At 42.2% G+C, this 16,527-nt stretch overlaps 2 protein-coding genes across 2 annotated transcripts; both read right to left on the bottom strand.

Annotated features, from left to right (window-relative positions):
* Positions 1-2,935: 2,935 nt before the first annotated feature.
* LOC119740653 (melatonin receptor type 1B-A-like) lies at positions 2,936-4,015 on the bottom strand. The gene has a single exon (XM_038216017.1). The coding sequence runs from the start codon at positions 4,013-4,015 to the stop codon at positions 2,936-2,938; it is 1,080 nt and encodes a 359-aa protein (XP_038071945.1).
* A 10,571-nt stretch (positions 4,016-14,586) lies between these two features.
* LOC119740652 (melatonin receptor type 1B-A-like) lies at positions 14,587-15,717 on the bottom strand. Its single transcript, XM_038216016.1, has one exon. It carries the CDS (start codon positions 15,715-15,717, stop codon positions 14,587-14,589), a length of 1,131 nt encoding a protein of 376 aa, XP_038071944.1.
* Positions 15,718-16,527: the final 810 nt, after the last annotated feature.

Genomic DNA, 16,527 nt, shown 5'->3' with positions numbered 1-16,527 from the left:
AGTATTACTGTAATAAAAACAAAAAAAAGCCCAATTTACCAACCCCAACATATTGCAGTAGAACAGTATACCTTCACCCACAAACTTTGAAATCTTAGTGTGGTGCTCACTTCCGTTACCTAGAGAGGAACATAGCTTGCTGCCTAAGATACAGTTTCTGAAGCTAGCAGCACTCTCTAAGAGTGTCAGTCTTGCTGGAAGCGAATTCCAATCACTGATTGTGTTGAAGAAAAGGCAAGTAGAGGCATGCCAATCTGAACACTTTAAAATGTTATTTACTGCCACGCGTTTTGTAATAATGTGAGTTGGACAATCGAGTTATTGTGATGAGATATTTTGTACTCTACTTCATCTAACATGTCAATGTTAAACAGCTCGGTGGGTCCAGTATTAGCCCTGGGAGATTGAGCATGGATCGAGCCATCTTATTGTGAGCTACCTGGAATTTGATTTTCAACTGTAACTTTAAACCAGGGAACCAGGATGAACAAGCATAGTCAAAACAACACTGAACAAGAGCACAACATATCAGATGGCACGCTCCTTGATCAAAGAAACTGCACTGTCTATAAACAAATCTCAACCTAGATTGCATCTTACTAAGACAGGTGTGGGAAAATAAATCACCTGGGAGGGCTTCATCAAGGTTAAGACCTAAATATTTCACTGATATTATTTATTTATTTATTCGTTATCCTGGGGAAACTTTCAGCGGAACACTGTTTTTCAAAGGTGCCCAGCAGCTACAACAAACATACGGTATAGTATAACAATAGAAAAAAGCAATAAAACATCAGGTTCTTGTAGTGGCGCTTATAAAAAAACTGTCAAGAGTGGGAGGCAAAGGATATTTAACTTCACATGAAATTTCTGAACTTTTCTGAGTTTTCTATGAGAGCCAAAGAGTATACATTCAGTTTTCCCCAGATGACGAGACAGACTTGTCTACCAACCAATTATTGCATGATTCTAAAACCCTACTCAGTTGCTGCGAAATGAAGTCAGGATTTTTGTGTGAGAGTAGACAATTGCGCTATCCTCGGCATACAGGAAGAGCTTGAAGTCATCCTCCTAGTGCAAAACCACGTCGTTAACATAACACAGGAACAGAAGGTCAACAGGTCCCAAGATACTCCCCCGAGGAACACAACATTGAACAAGGGGAAGTTCTGATTAAACATTATTAATACACACAAGTTGTTGTCTGTTAGAAATATCAGATTTAAACCAATGTAACGAGTCTGAATGAACCCCAATGATTTTTATTGTCTCACAAAGAATTGCATTATGCACAGTGATAATAGATGTATCAAATATTATCATAAGCAGACCCGTCAGGTTCTCCGCAAAACAAATAAAAAATGAAACCAAAAATCGGTATTTTGGCGAAATTCTGACTTCTTGACTGGATGACAATGATTCAAGCTAATCGCGTCCCGTTATTGGAAATATAATATTAACGCTTATTTACATGGAGTTATTTTAATTTGCATACAACACGCCTGGGCAATTGCCAACAAGGTTTCTGCATTATTCATATCGCGAGTCAGCCAGTAACCTGCATTCATTAATAATATATGCATAAATACAACAGCATGCAGAAATTAAATAAAACGGAGAGGGTAATATACTTGAAAGCGGTTAAGAAATTAGTATTCGGAAAGGTCGGATATGAACGTGAAAAGGAAACAAAGAAGTAGTTTAGTTATAAATGAAGGAAATAAAAGGTTTTTGTTTTTCAATCTAAATAGAAATTGAAACGAAATCCAAGACAATATGGTTCACATCAGGTTGCATTGATTTTTGTTGCAGCTCAACAATTACAGCAATATTAAGAAGGCATTTTCAGAGCACTATGGTAAAGTTTATTAAATATTCACAGTACGAGGATTCGCCTCGGACGCTTCGCGGGGGGGGGGGGGGGCTTTCGCCGCCTGTTGCCCGCTTCGCGTGCGAAACGCTCTACATACGCGATCGGGAACAGCCATATACGCCCCCATTTCAAATCTCAAATATTGTGATTAAATTATACATCTCGTTAAGCATCCAGTTGTATAATATCGTATTAAAATCAATTCATACATGTCCGTGCTCTTCATAAATTAATGGAGAAGTGGTCGTGCGACTGCAACGTATAGACGTATGGATTCTTTACTGACAATGATGCAGGTGTATGGTGATGCTTGCATTCAATTCTGAAATCAATCATACAGTAGCCTGCCACTTTACAGTGATCAGATCGGACCACACTTAAATAAAGCCTGGTTTCCATATCGACGTTCAGCTTGCACAGACTACGCAGACTGCGCAGACAGTACGCGGACAGTGTGAGGTAGTTTGCATCTGTCTGAGTTGTCGGCGACACTTCCGGTGAAAAGTTTTTTCCCCATAAATTATGTCTGCGTTGCAGTTTGGTTCATGTTTGCGTTTCTCTTTGCGTTTCTTACGTCGATATGGAAACTAGGTTGGTCAAGACGTTGTTGTTGTTGTTGTTGTTGTTGTTGTTGTTGGGTACGCGATCACCTGCCACAAGAGGGCGTTATTACAATGAATTACTCTCCATCAACGAACCGCTCTGGCAACAACGTCATATGAATCTTGTAAAATGTTCCCCAGTTAATGGGGGAAACTAGTGTGCATGCGCTACTTCTGCAGGCAAATACGGTCCATTTCCTGCCGCACGCGTACTACATACGACAGAGAGCTGCCATGAAATTGCACAAAATTCTGGTAGCATCTTGTATGTACAGGCTGAGTTTGATTCGCAGATGTTGAAAGGTTTTGAAAGCTCGCCGCATACATTATAAACCGGCGCGCATGACGAGGTCGCTACAAGCTTTCCAAGACTTTGTTGTGAAACGTCCTCTTTCGGCAGGTGATCGGGTATCCAACAACAGAAGACAATGTTTTGACCAAGACTAATAACCAAACTTGACTATATGTCCGCGGTTGCTCCACAACGCTTGTTTCGTTGCAGGAACTTCAGGAACTCGGAAGGTTCTGGGATAGCTGCCCACTGCCGTCGCAAGATGCAACCGAATATGGTCTTAAAATCCCGGTGCTTGGTTGCATATATCATGGGGTTGACACAACTGTTGACAAAGAACAAAGCGAAGAAGTATGGTAGGGCCGGCCTGTAGCCGCTTATGACGACGACAGCGTATGGGGTAAGGCACAGGATGAAGGCACAGACGACATAGAACATGTTCTTGGTGACTTCGTTCCGTCGGCGTGTCAGCTGGGAGTTGACGGCCGACAAAGAGGCTGAGGTGGTGGTTGGGATGCTGCTGGGTGTGAGGACGCTGTCTTCTTGGTGGACCGTGGCCATCCTCCTAGAGTGTCGTTTGAGATGTCTCCAGATGAGTACGTAACAGACGAAGATGATGATCAACAGAATGGGGTAGATAATGCCTCCTACGATGGTGTTGTAGGTACGCGAGCTGTCCTTTGAAGAGATGGACATGCACATGTGGTAAATTCGGCTGTAGGTGAATTCGATGATGTTTATGAAAGACGGTAGCAAGGTGATGAACAACGGCACAAACCATATCAAAACCAGCCAGATGATGATCTTCTTGGGTGTGTAGACTTTATGGTAAGTTGTCGCAGGTCGTGTGATCAGCAGGAATCGGAACAAGGCGATGGCGACGAGCGAGAAAATGCTACAGCCGATCGTGGCGTTCTGAACAACAGCGGTGATGCTGCAGACCCAAACACCGACCGGTAGACCCTCCCGGCCAAGCAAAGCCACGGCATTCCACGGGAGGACCAGACAGGTCAGAAAGTCCGCCACGCTCAGGTTCACCACGAAGGCATTGGTATCCGTGCGGACTTTCTTGGACAGAAGCACGGCCAGTATCACAAGCGTGTTACCAAAGATTCCTAGCAAGGCTATGACAAGGAACATAGTGGCTACGAGGACCCTCTGGGTGTAGTCACTGAATTCGAATGTTGAACTCTCCGTGGGGTCCAACGTAACCCCCTCAGTAACAACTGTGCTCGTTGTGACATCCATTTGGAAAAGTTGACTTCACTTGTGATGACGGACAATCACTCTGAATGATTTACGTGCCTTGGTACCACACCACGCCACTTTGAGAGGTATAGACTTACTTTCATTTTCCTTTACCGCCGCAGTCTGAAACAACAGACCACTGATCGATTTCGTGTTCAACACACAGAAAATGTTCCGTTCCTGACATTTTAGAATAACACTTCTACTTTTGTTATCTGTTTCGTCGTTTACCATCAATAGAGGGCAAAATCCGATGATGAAAGAGAAAGAATATTTTCCAAAGGGCAGAGAACCCAACAGGGAATTTCCAAAAGGTAGTTAAAGAGAACACATTGGACTCGATGATGGTAAAACTGACCACGCTATGTTGAAATCAAGAGAATGAGAATTGTTTATTTATTGTTGAAAAAAAAAACACTGATGGTGAGCTGATGTAGCAAAGGCAAAGCAAGACTATATATCTCAATCTCTTGAATAGTTATATGCATTTTCAATTAATAAATGGGGCAAAGTATATCGATGTGCACAATGTGAAATAAAATTGTTGTTTATATAAGATACAGCACGGCGTCCCCCTCAATTCGTTTGAAAGTTATTCCTACCGTGGAGTTATTAATAAATTTTTGCGGAATCACTGAAAATTCCTCTTTTTTGGGCTAAAATGTTGGTTATCTTTGATATTGTTATGCTGGTCTGAAAAACGTTCATTACACATGACGGTTGGGGGAGGGGGATTGCAGGCCCCTCTCCCAATGGAAAATCGCCCCCCCCCCCCCAACACTTGAAATTTGAAAACCGGAGAAAAGCACGAAACCCTGATTTTGCCTCCTTTGCACATTTTATTTTTGTTGTTTTTTTTGACGAAAACTGTGCTTTTTTCCGATTGGCTCGTTATTTGAATGTCCCGTCAAAAGCGAATAGCGCTGCCTATTGCCTGACAACGACCATGATTTCGGTTTTGAACAGCGCTCCTATGGAAATATGGTATCCAACGCCCCCCCCCCCCTGCACTTTATTATTTTACGAAGGCTGGGTGTCCGATGGGGAAGAAAACCTGTCAACCATTCAGCACGAATGAAATTGGGCGCCCCTCCACTATAACATCCAGCCTCCCCCTCCCCCCCCCCCCCCAGAATGAGAACCCTGGCTACGCCGCTGTTAACAAAACACTCCGAAAATTAACTTGTAAGGCCCCTGAATCATATCTGGCATGCCCGAAACGTTAGTGGCCAGATAAGTAAAATAGACGCAAAATGGCTAACTCTGGCCAAATAACGATTTACATATTGTAACCTTCAGGTCAGGGGTCACGAAACTATTAAGCGAAAAGCGTGACATTATAATGTCACGCTTTTTGCTTAGTAGTTTCGTAGCCCCTGCACCTGAAGGTTGGTAGAAATGAAAGGCCCCAGCTATAACTCTGCACCGGTCTTTGAACTTGTATTTCTTTGACAGTTGGGATTAAATTGAAACTGAAAGCCGCTGTAGTTTGCAATGTAGTGCAGGGGTGATTTCTAAAATGGCGACGGGTTTCACGACTGCTTTTCGGGTGATCATCTTTGGAGGGAAAAATCACCCCAAACTCATCGGTTTAGCCTCAAAAATTGAAGTTGAAGAGGGTAACACAAACATTAATTGGATTTATGTATTGAGCACATATCAGAGTTCTGAGTATATTGCCAGTGTTTGGTTTTTTGAAGTATGGGTATTTATCATAGATGGCTATGGGTTTATTTACTGGTCTGCACCCATAAAATACCCCACCGACCTCGGGGACAGCACCACTCACTTTGGTTTTCCACCGAGACATTTAAAACAAAATTAATTTTAACCTTACTAAATATTCCTAAATGAAATATGTGTCAATGTTTATACACGAGGAGCCTCAGTTTCGATGCGGTGCGCAGAACTGTCGTGTTTGAAATGTGTCTGTAGATGTATCCAATATTATCAGAATAAGTAAACTTGTTAAAGTTTGAAAATCTCGGTACACGTTATGAGCGCAAACTCCGCCCCCGACAGACTTGGCGGTCCCTGCAACGAACTTTTCAATTTGTTTCGATGGACAACTGAGACATGGCGTCCCCAACATCAGACAGTTCATGTGTTTTTAAATGATTTCCTTTTAGAACGCCTATCAACATAGGATTGGCATTTAAACGAGAGTGAATTCGTAAATTAATGAGGGAAATCGGCATTTTCGAATTTCTTTTGACTTCCTGACTGATTGGCAACGAATCACACACTATATTGCTTAGCAATACCTTTTCATTGTGTATTCCAATTTGAAAAAAAAAATCAGATATATTGAGAGTTATCAGAATAAGAAAAGTGTATCTTTTTAACATGAAGCATAAAAGGCAAAAGAAACAAATTATTTTTTTGGTATACCCATCTCGATAAAATTATCAACTTTGATGAAAAACTCGCCAAATTCGGAACTAAAATCCTCACCCACCCCACGGCCCCTTAAAACAAGGAAGACAATATTCACACGATGTTGGGCTCGAACCAACAACCCGGGATTAGCAGTCCCATGCTAACCTATTGAGCTAATCGTGTTCCGTTATTGGACATCTAATATTTTAGAGAAGGCGTGGACAAATGATCGTGAAAACACGTACTGCACGTTGTGAATAACAACACCAAGTACACGATAAAAATCCATTATTAGCCAATTGCGATATCGAATTAGGATACGGGAAGAAAGTTTCCTATCTAGGGCTTACTATTGGAAACACGGTTGGAAATAAAGTAAGCACTGGGGACGAGGTTGCTGGCATACAAAGCGCGTAGCGAACATCGAAACGCGTGCGGACGTGATCAGCCGGATTAAACTTCTGATATATTCTCTTCCGCCCTCAACGTCGCTCGCGGTGCAAATAGTAACGCGACGTTGAGCTCAAACCAACGACCCTGGGATTAAGAGTCCCACGCTCTAACCTACTGAGATTATCGTGTTCCGTTATTGAAAATATAATATTAACGCTTATATAGTTATTTCAATTTGTATGCAACATGCCTGGAAACGTGCTAGATATGGTTTTGTGCTTGATGCATGCCTCGAGTTTGACACTATAAACTAAGCCTGCATTCAGAAATGAAACAAAATGCAGAACTTCAACAAAATGGAGAGGACGCTATATTTCGAAGCCCTACAAAGGTTGCAGGATAAAAAGATATAGACATGATGAGACTGCCACCTCTGCATTAGCCAAATTGAAACCTATCTGGCGTGACAAGAACATCTCCATGGCACCAAGAATGCAGCTACTGCGGGCTTTGATAACATCTACATGTATCTTCTTGTATGGTTGTGAGACTTGGACAATAACAGCAGAGATGGAGAAGAGAATCAATGCCTTTGAGACGAATTTTACGCGGAGACTGCTCCAAGTTCATTACTCAAGCCACACCACTAAACAAGCTATGCGTGAGCTAATGGAGAGCTATATTGGCAGCAGGAGAGATTATTCACAGTCGTCAAAAGGAGAAAACTGCACTCGTTTTGACACATGGTCAGATGGAAGGGAAGTCTCGCAAACACAATCCTGGAGGGTGGGACAGATGGTAGCATCGGCGGATCCGGGGGGGGGGGGGGGGGGGACAATGGGGACCTTGCCCCCCCCAAAAAAAAAAGCAGCAATTTTTTTTAGTGACGTCGCTATAAAAGCAGGCCGCTTCGTACGCCACCATCTTTTCCTCCAAAAAAAACCCTCATCAAAGTGGTCAGAAATTGCCTCAGATCGCACCACAGAGCATTTAGAATCCAAAAAAATTCGGGGCCCGCCGGACCACGAATCCCACGCCGTAATTTTTTGGATCCACTTTTTGGGGGACCAATTTTTTTTGGGGCCCCCAAAAAATTGTGTTCTGAATCCGCCCTGAGATGGTAGCGGCAAAAGGGGAAGACAGCAGAAAATGTGGGCAGACAAGATCAAGGAGCGGACTGGTCTTAATAGGGCACAACTTCTTAGAACAGCAGAAGAACGAAACAAATGGAGGAACTGTGTGACGAATGCCATCATAACGTCGCCCCTACGGCCGGTAAAAAACGCCATGAATTTGAAACTTTTGTCTGCAGCACAACGGCTCGAACTCACGCACGGACCGAAAATCTTTGACCCAGCACAGGGTACGTCACACTAAATCGATTAATGCGCGTGTAGTTGGGTCGTAAGTGCACGCGCTATCCGGAACTAGGGTGGCGAATTTTTTAAAATTAGAGACTTTACAACTTATTTTGATTCAATAAGCATTCGATGGAAGAGTTTATACGACTGTAGTGTATTATCAAAATATTCGAAATCACACGGTACAAGTGATATACCGAGGGGAAAATATATGGTCGATTCGCAGCTCCCGCGATTTTCTACAAACCGTCCAAACATGTCGAAGTGCGAGTCGGAAATCTGGTCAAAATTCCTCTTCTAAAGATTTTATCGGAAAAAATCTTTGTGTATCAAGGAGCTTACATTTTCCTTTTCAAAATGCACATCGTCAGAAAAAAAAATATTGGAGACTAATCCAAAAGAGGTAGGTTTTTATTTGAAGCTATCCGGAACTAGGAAAAATCCGGAACTAGGAAAAGGACTGTATGTCATGGCTGTCACTATACAGCCACACAGTTCATGAGCCACTCGATAATTAGTCGGTACATACTTGACAGATATTCTTTTATGGTTGATATTAACGAAAATAATCTGAAAACTTTCGAAATATCTGATAAACCTGGCCCATTTTTTACGTAAAATGGAAAGTTCTCGTCTCTTATTTTTTTTCCACAGATCAGCTGTCGGGGTTTTGAGCAAAAAATGAATGTTGGTAGATTTGAATTTTAAAAAATCTGATAAGGATAGATATTTCATTGCTAAACAGGAAACAATTGTATACTTACCGATGTTTAAGTGAGGTGCCCCGCGAATCTCAGCTTTCCCTCAACGTTTGCGAAGCCGGCCCTATGCAGTTTCCACGAAGGAAACAGTGTCGATTTACAAGTTAGCCAAAGATAGTTCACTTCTTGGTACCGAGGAAGCGAAAAGGAGCAATAAACCACAAACTGATGTACATGTACCACCATAGTGCAACTTGCCCAGCTAAACTGAATTTCGATGCCGACCGGAAACTCAACGGACACAACTGAACCAGGTTAATTGCCGAAGTTTGAGAATTTCAAGGAAGGCCGGTAATTTGTGGTGATTGCCGATTTTCCGATGAATTAGTACGCCATCCTGTAAAAATGACATGCTAGCCCAATGATTTTTCAACCCTCAATAGGCTTTAGCGAGCCTCATTCAGCAAGGTCCATAGGAATTTTTATAACACCTCACCCACAGATTCTGTGTCTTGATTGGCCGAGAGCGAGTCACATGATAATATTTATTTAGCAACCATTAGCAACCAAAGTACTATATCCACGGCGCAGTATTTGTGTGCAAATGAATGCTGGTGTGCGCGTTGCGCGTAGCGCGCCACGGAGTTGGGTTCAAACATTTCGTGAAGGGGAAGTTTGGAAGAGAGAAATACATTTTCCACCAATTTTGTATTGAAATTAAAGTTTATTTCAACTGTGTTCAGACTTAAATAATTTAAAATATTAAAACCAAGCAGAATCTGTGGGTGAAGTGTCATAAAACAAATATTGAATGCTTTATCTCGTGGTCAAGTAAAACTAGCGCTCCTCGGTGATCCACGGAGCATTCTATTTTCCTTCGGCTTCGCCTCGGGAAAATAGAATGACCAAGGATAACCTCGGGAGACTAGTTTTACTACACCACTCGAAGCATTCAATATTTGTATAATAGTCAATCGGGACACTATAAAGCTAAATAGTTTCAGTATCGCATTTATGCGATTCGGAATTATAAAAACAAAACAGTTAACTACATGTCGTTCTTTTATCATTATGGCTTAGCCCAATAATAGTTCCCTTAATTCTGAAAAGTAGATTTTCGGAATCCTTTACAAAAACATTTTGCTCTTTTGGTTTTGTCATTCGGCAGATTTGACCCAGCTATGGCCACGGCTCATTGCAACTTTTGGATTTAAGCTGAGTATTTAAGCTGAAATCTGGGGAATTGAAATTGGACTGAGAACGGAAATGTGTCTGCCAAAATGTGCGGTCCATTTCATTGCTGATCGATCGAGCGTGCGTGACGTCTCTAACGAAGAAAAACAAGGCGCGCTGACTCAACGACTGTTCTGTGTAGTGATATGTTCCCCGCGCCTTCTGACAGTATGGGTTTTTGGCGCGGGGAACATATCAGTACACGGTTTCGTTTTGTTTTACTCACCCTGTATAGCAACAAAACACAAATGGATGCATGCTATATCAACTTACAATGTACAGTATACACAAACACTTTCCAACTTTTATGAGATATGCTGAATAATCATGGGTTGTTTGTCGTGTTACATTGTGCGTGTTAAGTTTAATAATACAAAGGAAAGCCTCGCTTTCCATGCGGAGGTGCGCACAACAGTTATGAAATTTGAAGATATATTCATGCAATATTATCACATATGTAGACTCGTAAAAGTTTGAAAATCTCGATACACGTAATCAGCGCGATCCCGGACTTGCAACCCAGGCAGTCCTGGATGAGATATTTGCCAGAACACGCGCGACATGCAGCCCATCCCACCACACCCTCCTGAAAAAGGAATAACAAATAGTAACGCCATGTTGGGCTTGAACCATCGACCCTAGGTTAATAGTCCCTTGCTCTAAACTACTGAGCTAATCACACTTCGTTTTTCCAAATATAATATTCGCACTGAAATTGTTACTTTAGTTTGCATGCACATGCCTGGAAAACTGCTAATAAGGTTTGTGCATTATGCATAGCGAATGCCTCGAATCTGACACTATAAATCTAGCCCCATTCATTAACATATTAATATGTGCAGAATTTACAACAATATGCAGAAATGTAACAAAAGGAAGAAAAAACGCTATTTTTATAAGCGCTAAAAGGATTCGGGATTAGTGACATGAAAAGTAAAGACAGGGGCAAAGTCTAAAATCATGAAAATATCTTTTGTTTCAAATGTATATAGAAACGGGAACGGAAGTCAATACAAGATAATGTGGAGGGAACTCCCTGGGCCAACCTTAGTCTGTTAGGACCAAGTCTGACGCCTATTAGGGTGGAGATGATATTCTCAAACCAAAGCTTTTCCCTAGACGAGAGATCACTCAGAGCGACCTTCAAGGCTAAGGGTGCAGGTCCGTTTTGGTTGAAATATACCGCAGATTGTGACTGATTGCTAATTACTCTTTTAATAGCACAATGAACCTGTAACAAAGACACCTGAAACAGAATTGTCGGTAACCTCGAGCAACAATGATAATTTATTCAACAATAATCAATACATGTAGAATAATAGGAATTAATTGGCGTGGTTGTTTTATTATCTGGGCCCTTTAATTATAATAGGGAGACAACCAACTGTTCACATCAGCAGCAACGCTCTCAGCATAAGCAATGCACCACAGTGTAAGCATTGCAACACCATGTAAGCAATACACCACAATGTAAGCAATGCGCTACTAAGTCAGCAATGAGCAACAGTGTAAACAATGTACCACAGTGTAAGCTTTGCACTTGATTTCGCTTCACCCATGCAAGCTAGCGTCAGCGTCGTCAAGTACATTCACGTTGTACGGCTGTGCATCAGTATTGCATAACGTAACTTAAGTACAATCACGGCGTGTACCCACAGCGCGCGTCAGCATTACACAAAACACAGAGTGCAAGCAACAACTACCTTACAATTCCACAGCTCAACTCCCTCCGCGATCACGTGAGTACCCCTCACCAATCTGCCTACGCGCATACATGCACTAAACCAGGCATTGCATACCCTATGCGCATTTATAACCAATCGCGTACATGCATAAACGCACTGAACGCTAAGCCACGCCCAATCACGCACGCACTATCCGGTTCGTTAGTGACTTCGTCATACACACTGATTACAGACGCCCATTGGTAAAACACTCAAGTTGCGTTAACTTCCAGTTCCATCCTAGTCTGGTTTCCAGACCAACATACTCTGACTATTCCTGATGAATCTTAGGTCAGGTAGCCGCTAGTAATACATATATTACAAATATACGTCACGTGACTAAAACGGGAGGAATGCCCCCTTTTTCCGAAAATGTCCGAAGTTTGCCGAATTCATTTCGTCGACAAACGGATAGCGCTCGGGTATTTTCGAGTATAATGTAGCTTTTATTAACTACCTAATTGTTTATTAAAAACTGTAAAAAATGAGTTGATAATTAATATTCATTGCTTGCATTTAGAAAACTTGAAATTAACGACGATGGGCATCAAAGTATGCACGGATCGTATACGAGGGGCGAACTTTTGGCTGCGTCATGTACTATTTGGAATTTGACGACTGTTACATGGATTTTCCAAAACTCAGTGTGGTCTCCATTTTGGCTTGGCCTGCTAAGATGACATTTGGATCCCTAACTTTATGATTACAGGTCAACATTCGTCAATGTTTTCTTACATAAATGTCAAACTGTATGACATTATGAAACAGGTAATGTTTTTGAAAAATTGATCGGAACATTCAAAGTTATAAGTGATAAAGCGATTCGGAAGCGAAACCGAGCTTTGAAAAAAGGTCGTCAATGTCGTCATGTTTATTTTTAGCCACGGAGGCTGCCTGACCTACAATAAATACGTCTGGGCGTTGGGGAGAATGGTCAGGTCAGGAGACCAGACTAGTTCCATTCTTGCTATGCTACATCGTGTGAAGTACGCACGGTTAAATTGACATGACGTCGCACTATTAAAGAACCGGATATGCCTACAATTCATTCATAACATTATAATACATTCATAAATACCTAAGACAGTTTACGCATTCCTATTGGTCGAGAGCCCGTCACGTGGCCGGTCTTAAGCGGATGATAAAGACATGGCTAGCTGGTCTTAAACACTTTTCCAGTGTCACAATAAAATGTGGACTCCTAAAAATCCAGTGCCTCTTATCGTTTCATTGGTTGAACGTTCACAATCCCCACGTAGGCATGCGCAACACTACCAGGGAGTCAGAATTTTAAAGTTCTAAATTCAAAACGCAACGCGCCAGGTGCGTTCTGCGTGACATCGCGCAGAACATGATACGCGCGCGTCAATCTCCACAAAAGGGTTGTTTACATCTTACTCGCCAGCTGAACACTCCATTATTTTGCAAGAGGGATGTTTAAAAAGCATAAAGTGAATTTGTTGAACAAAATCGGGATGTTTTGAACGAATTATATGATTTTTCTTTACCGAAAAGGTATTTATGAATGGGAATAAATATGTGCTCCGTCGGTATTTATCACTCTGTTTAAGACCACTTAGAGTCTGGGTGCTGATAATTACCCTCGCCTCGGGTAATTGTCAGCACCCAGACTCTAAGTGGTCTTAAACAGAGTGATAAAAACCTCCGGAGCACACATCTATTCCCTTAATAACCTGCATTAGCACTAGACTGGCTGTAAGTTACTACACTTTCCGTTACAATAATTATCTTTTAATTTCTTGTGTGGCTCAAAGGATTTAGCAATACTTAAGAGGCATTTGAGCACTCTATGGTAAAGTATATACAATATTTACAAGGATTCGCACGCCTGCTTCGCGGGGGATGCGGCTCCTTTGTTTATCGCCCGCTTCGCGCGCGACATTATACGCGCGACAAACGCTTATCGTATACGTGATCTGGAACACCCCACTGTAAAACACCTACATGTTGTTAGATTTGCCTAAAAAAACAGTCCATCTTGCATCCAGCTGACTACAGCAGGTCAGCTGGGTGCAAGTTGGACTGTGTTCTTGTCAAATGTAACTACAGTGTTTTCAGAGTTCCCATATCAATTCTCAAATTGCATGATTAAAATTAATGATATATCTCGCAAAAAATCCAATTGTCTAGTGTCGTTTCAAAATCAGTTCATTGTTTATCAGCTTTAGAACTGGAGAAGTATGTGTGGGACTGCGACGTTTAGTCGAAAGGATTCTTTAACTGACAATGAATGATGCACAAGTATGCTAATGCATACATTCTGCAATCAATCGTAGAGTAGCCGGCCGCTTACAAGTGATCGGATCAGACCAAACTTAGTCTTGGGTCAAGGCGTACGATTGGATTAGCGATCACCTGCCACAAAAGGGCATTATCACAATTAATCATAATATATCGCAACAACGTCTCGAAAATCTTGTAAAATTTACCCCTGTAACATGTGAGAAACTAGAGCGCTCGCGCTACGTCTGCAGGCATAAAAGTCTTGTAATATTTTGTCTGGCAGGGGCTCAAATTTCGGAGTTTGGATCAGAGATGTTGAAAGGTGTTGAAAATGCGCTGCATATATTGTACGCAGAACAGGTGCTCGCGCATGATACGGTCGCTATAGTTCCCAAGACGTTGTTGTGGTAGCGGTCCGGTCCGTGAGTGACGTAGGTTCGTTGTGATAACGTCCTCATTTGGCGGCTGATTGCGTATCCAATATACAACACAAAACAACGTTATATACCAAGACTAATCAAACTTCAAAGTATATCCTACTTTAAGGTTGTTCCACAACACTTGTTTCGTTGCACGAACTTCAAAAACTCGGAATGTTCTGGGATAGCAGCCCACTGCCGTCGCAAGATGCAACCGAATATGGTCTTAAAATCCCGGTGCTTGGTTGCATAAATCATGGGGTTGACAAAACTGTTGACAAAGAACAAAGTGAAGAGGTATGGTATGACCGGGCTGTCACCGCAGAGGACAGCGACAGCGTATGGGGTAATGCACAGCATGAAGGCACAGACGACATAGAACATGTTCTTGGTGATGTCGTTCTCTCGGCGTGTCACCTGTGAGTGGATGGCCGGCACAGAGCTCAGGGTGGCTGGGGAGTGGATTCGGTCATCGCTGGTCATGTGAGTCAGGGGAATCGTAACAGTGGTGGTGGTTGGGATGCTGCTTGGCGTGGGGTGTCTGGCTTCTTGGTGGACCGTGGTCATCCTCCTAGAGTGACGTTTGAGATGTCTCCAGATGAGTACGTAACAGATAATGATGATGATCAGCAGAATGGGGTATATAATGCCTGCTACGATGATGTTATAGGTACGCCAGGTAGAATTGTATGACCCGCACGTATGGTACTTTCTGTTGTAGGTGAATCTGCCTATATTAATGAAGGATGGTAATAAGACGATGAACAGCGGGACCAACCATACCAAAACCAGCCAGAAGACGATCTTCTTTGGTGTGTAGACTTTATGGTAAGTTGTCGCAGGTCGTGTGATCAGCAGCAATCGGTTAAGGGCGATGGAGACAAGCGAGAAAACGCTACAACCAACCGATGCATTCTGAACAACAGCGGTGATGCTGCAGACCCAAACACCGACCGGTAGATTCTCCCGGCCCAGCAAAGCCACGGCATTCCACGGGATGACCAGACAGGTCAGAAAGTCCGCCACGCTCAAGTTCACCACGAAGGCGTTGGTATCCGTGCGGACTTTCTTGGACAGAAGCACGGCCAGTATCACAAGCGTGTTACCAAAGATTCCAAGCAAGGCTATGACAAGGATCATAGTGGCTACGATGACCCTCTGGGTGTAGTCACTGAATTCGAATGTTAAACTCTCCGTGGGGTCCAACGTAAACCCCTCTGTAACAACTGTGCTCGTTGTGACATCCATTTGGAAAAGTTGACTTCACTTGTGATGACGGACAATCACTCTGAATGATTTGCGTGCTTTGGTACCACATTATACCACCATTTATACCAGACCAAGACCAGTCTATTGTGGTTTCCGTAGTTGGCATGTCGGTTTCCAGTGTAGTTTACAGCTTATCCTATCATTTACTCCAACATGATTGTACAGTTGGCCCAGGAACGTCATCGTAGGTAATGTTCTACATTTTATTTGTTAATCTTCTATGAAAATGAGCTGAGCCGGAAAAGGGCAGGATCAATAATGCATAATAAGTTATTATACATAATACACGTAGGTTTTTACATCCAGCCACCGTAATAACAAAAAATCTAAGAGCCCGTTGACCATTCTGAGCTATACATTTTAGAGAAGCTAAGCGCTGGTTACCAATCCCTCTATTCGAATGTGGGGAGGGAACCAGTCTCAACCATTCCCATCATTCAAAAAACTGAAATAGAACTGCATTAAAGAATACAGAACTTTTTTTATCAACAGAAAATGTATAACAAAACAAAATTAACTAAATATATGCACATTAAAAACGTATCGCTCTTTAGAAATATATTGTTCTAGGAGCGGTAATATGGCGGACGTTGATTTTAACCTGTAACAACTAATACATAGGTATCCAGATTTTGTTGGCTCGGACCAACTGTGGGGAGTGTTACAACTGATAATTTAATAACCAACGGATAACGTATCACCAATCGATAATATAACAATAATTGACCGATACTGTATCACTAACCTATAATGTATCAAGAATTGACAGATAGTATAGTAAATGTTATT

The sequence above is a fragment of the Patiria miniata genome, unplaced genomic scaffold (genome assembly GCF_015706575.1).
Source record: "Patiria miniata isolate m_02_andy unplaced genomic scaffold, ASM1570657v1 HiC_scaffold_5, whole genome shotgun sequence".
In the NCBI taxonomy this organism is placed as follows: domain Eukaryota; kingdom Metazoa; phylum Echinodermata; class Asteroidea; order Valvatida; family Asterinidae; genus Patiria; species Patiria miniata.
Note: the sequence above shows the minus strand (reverse complement) of the source record. Positions and strands in the feature narration are given on the sequence as shown.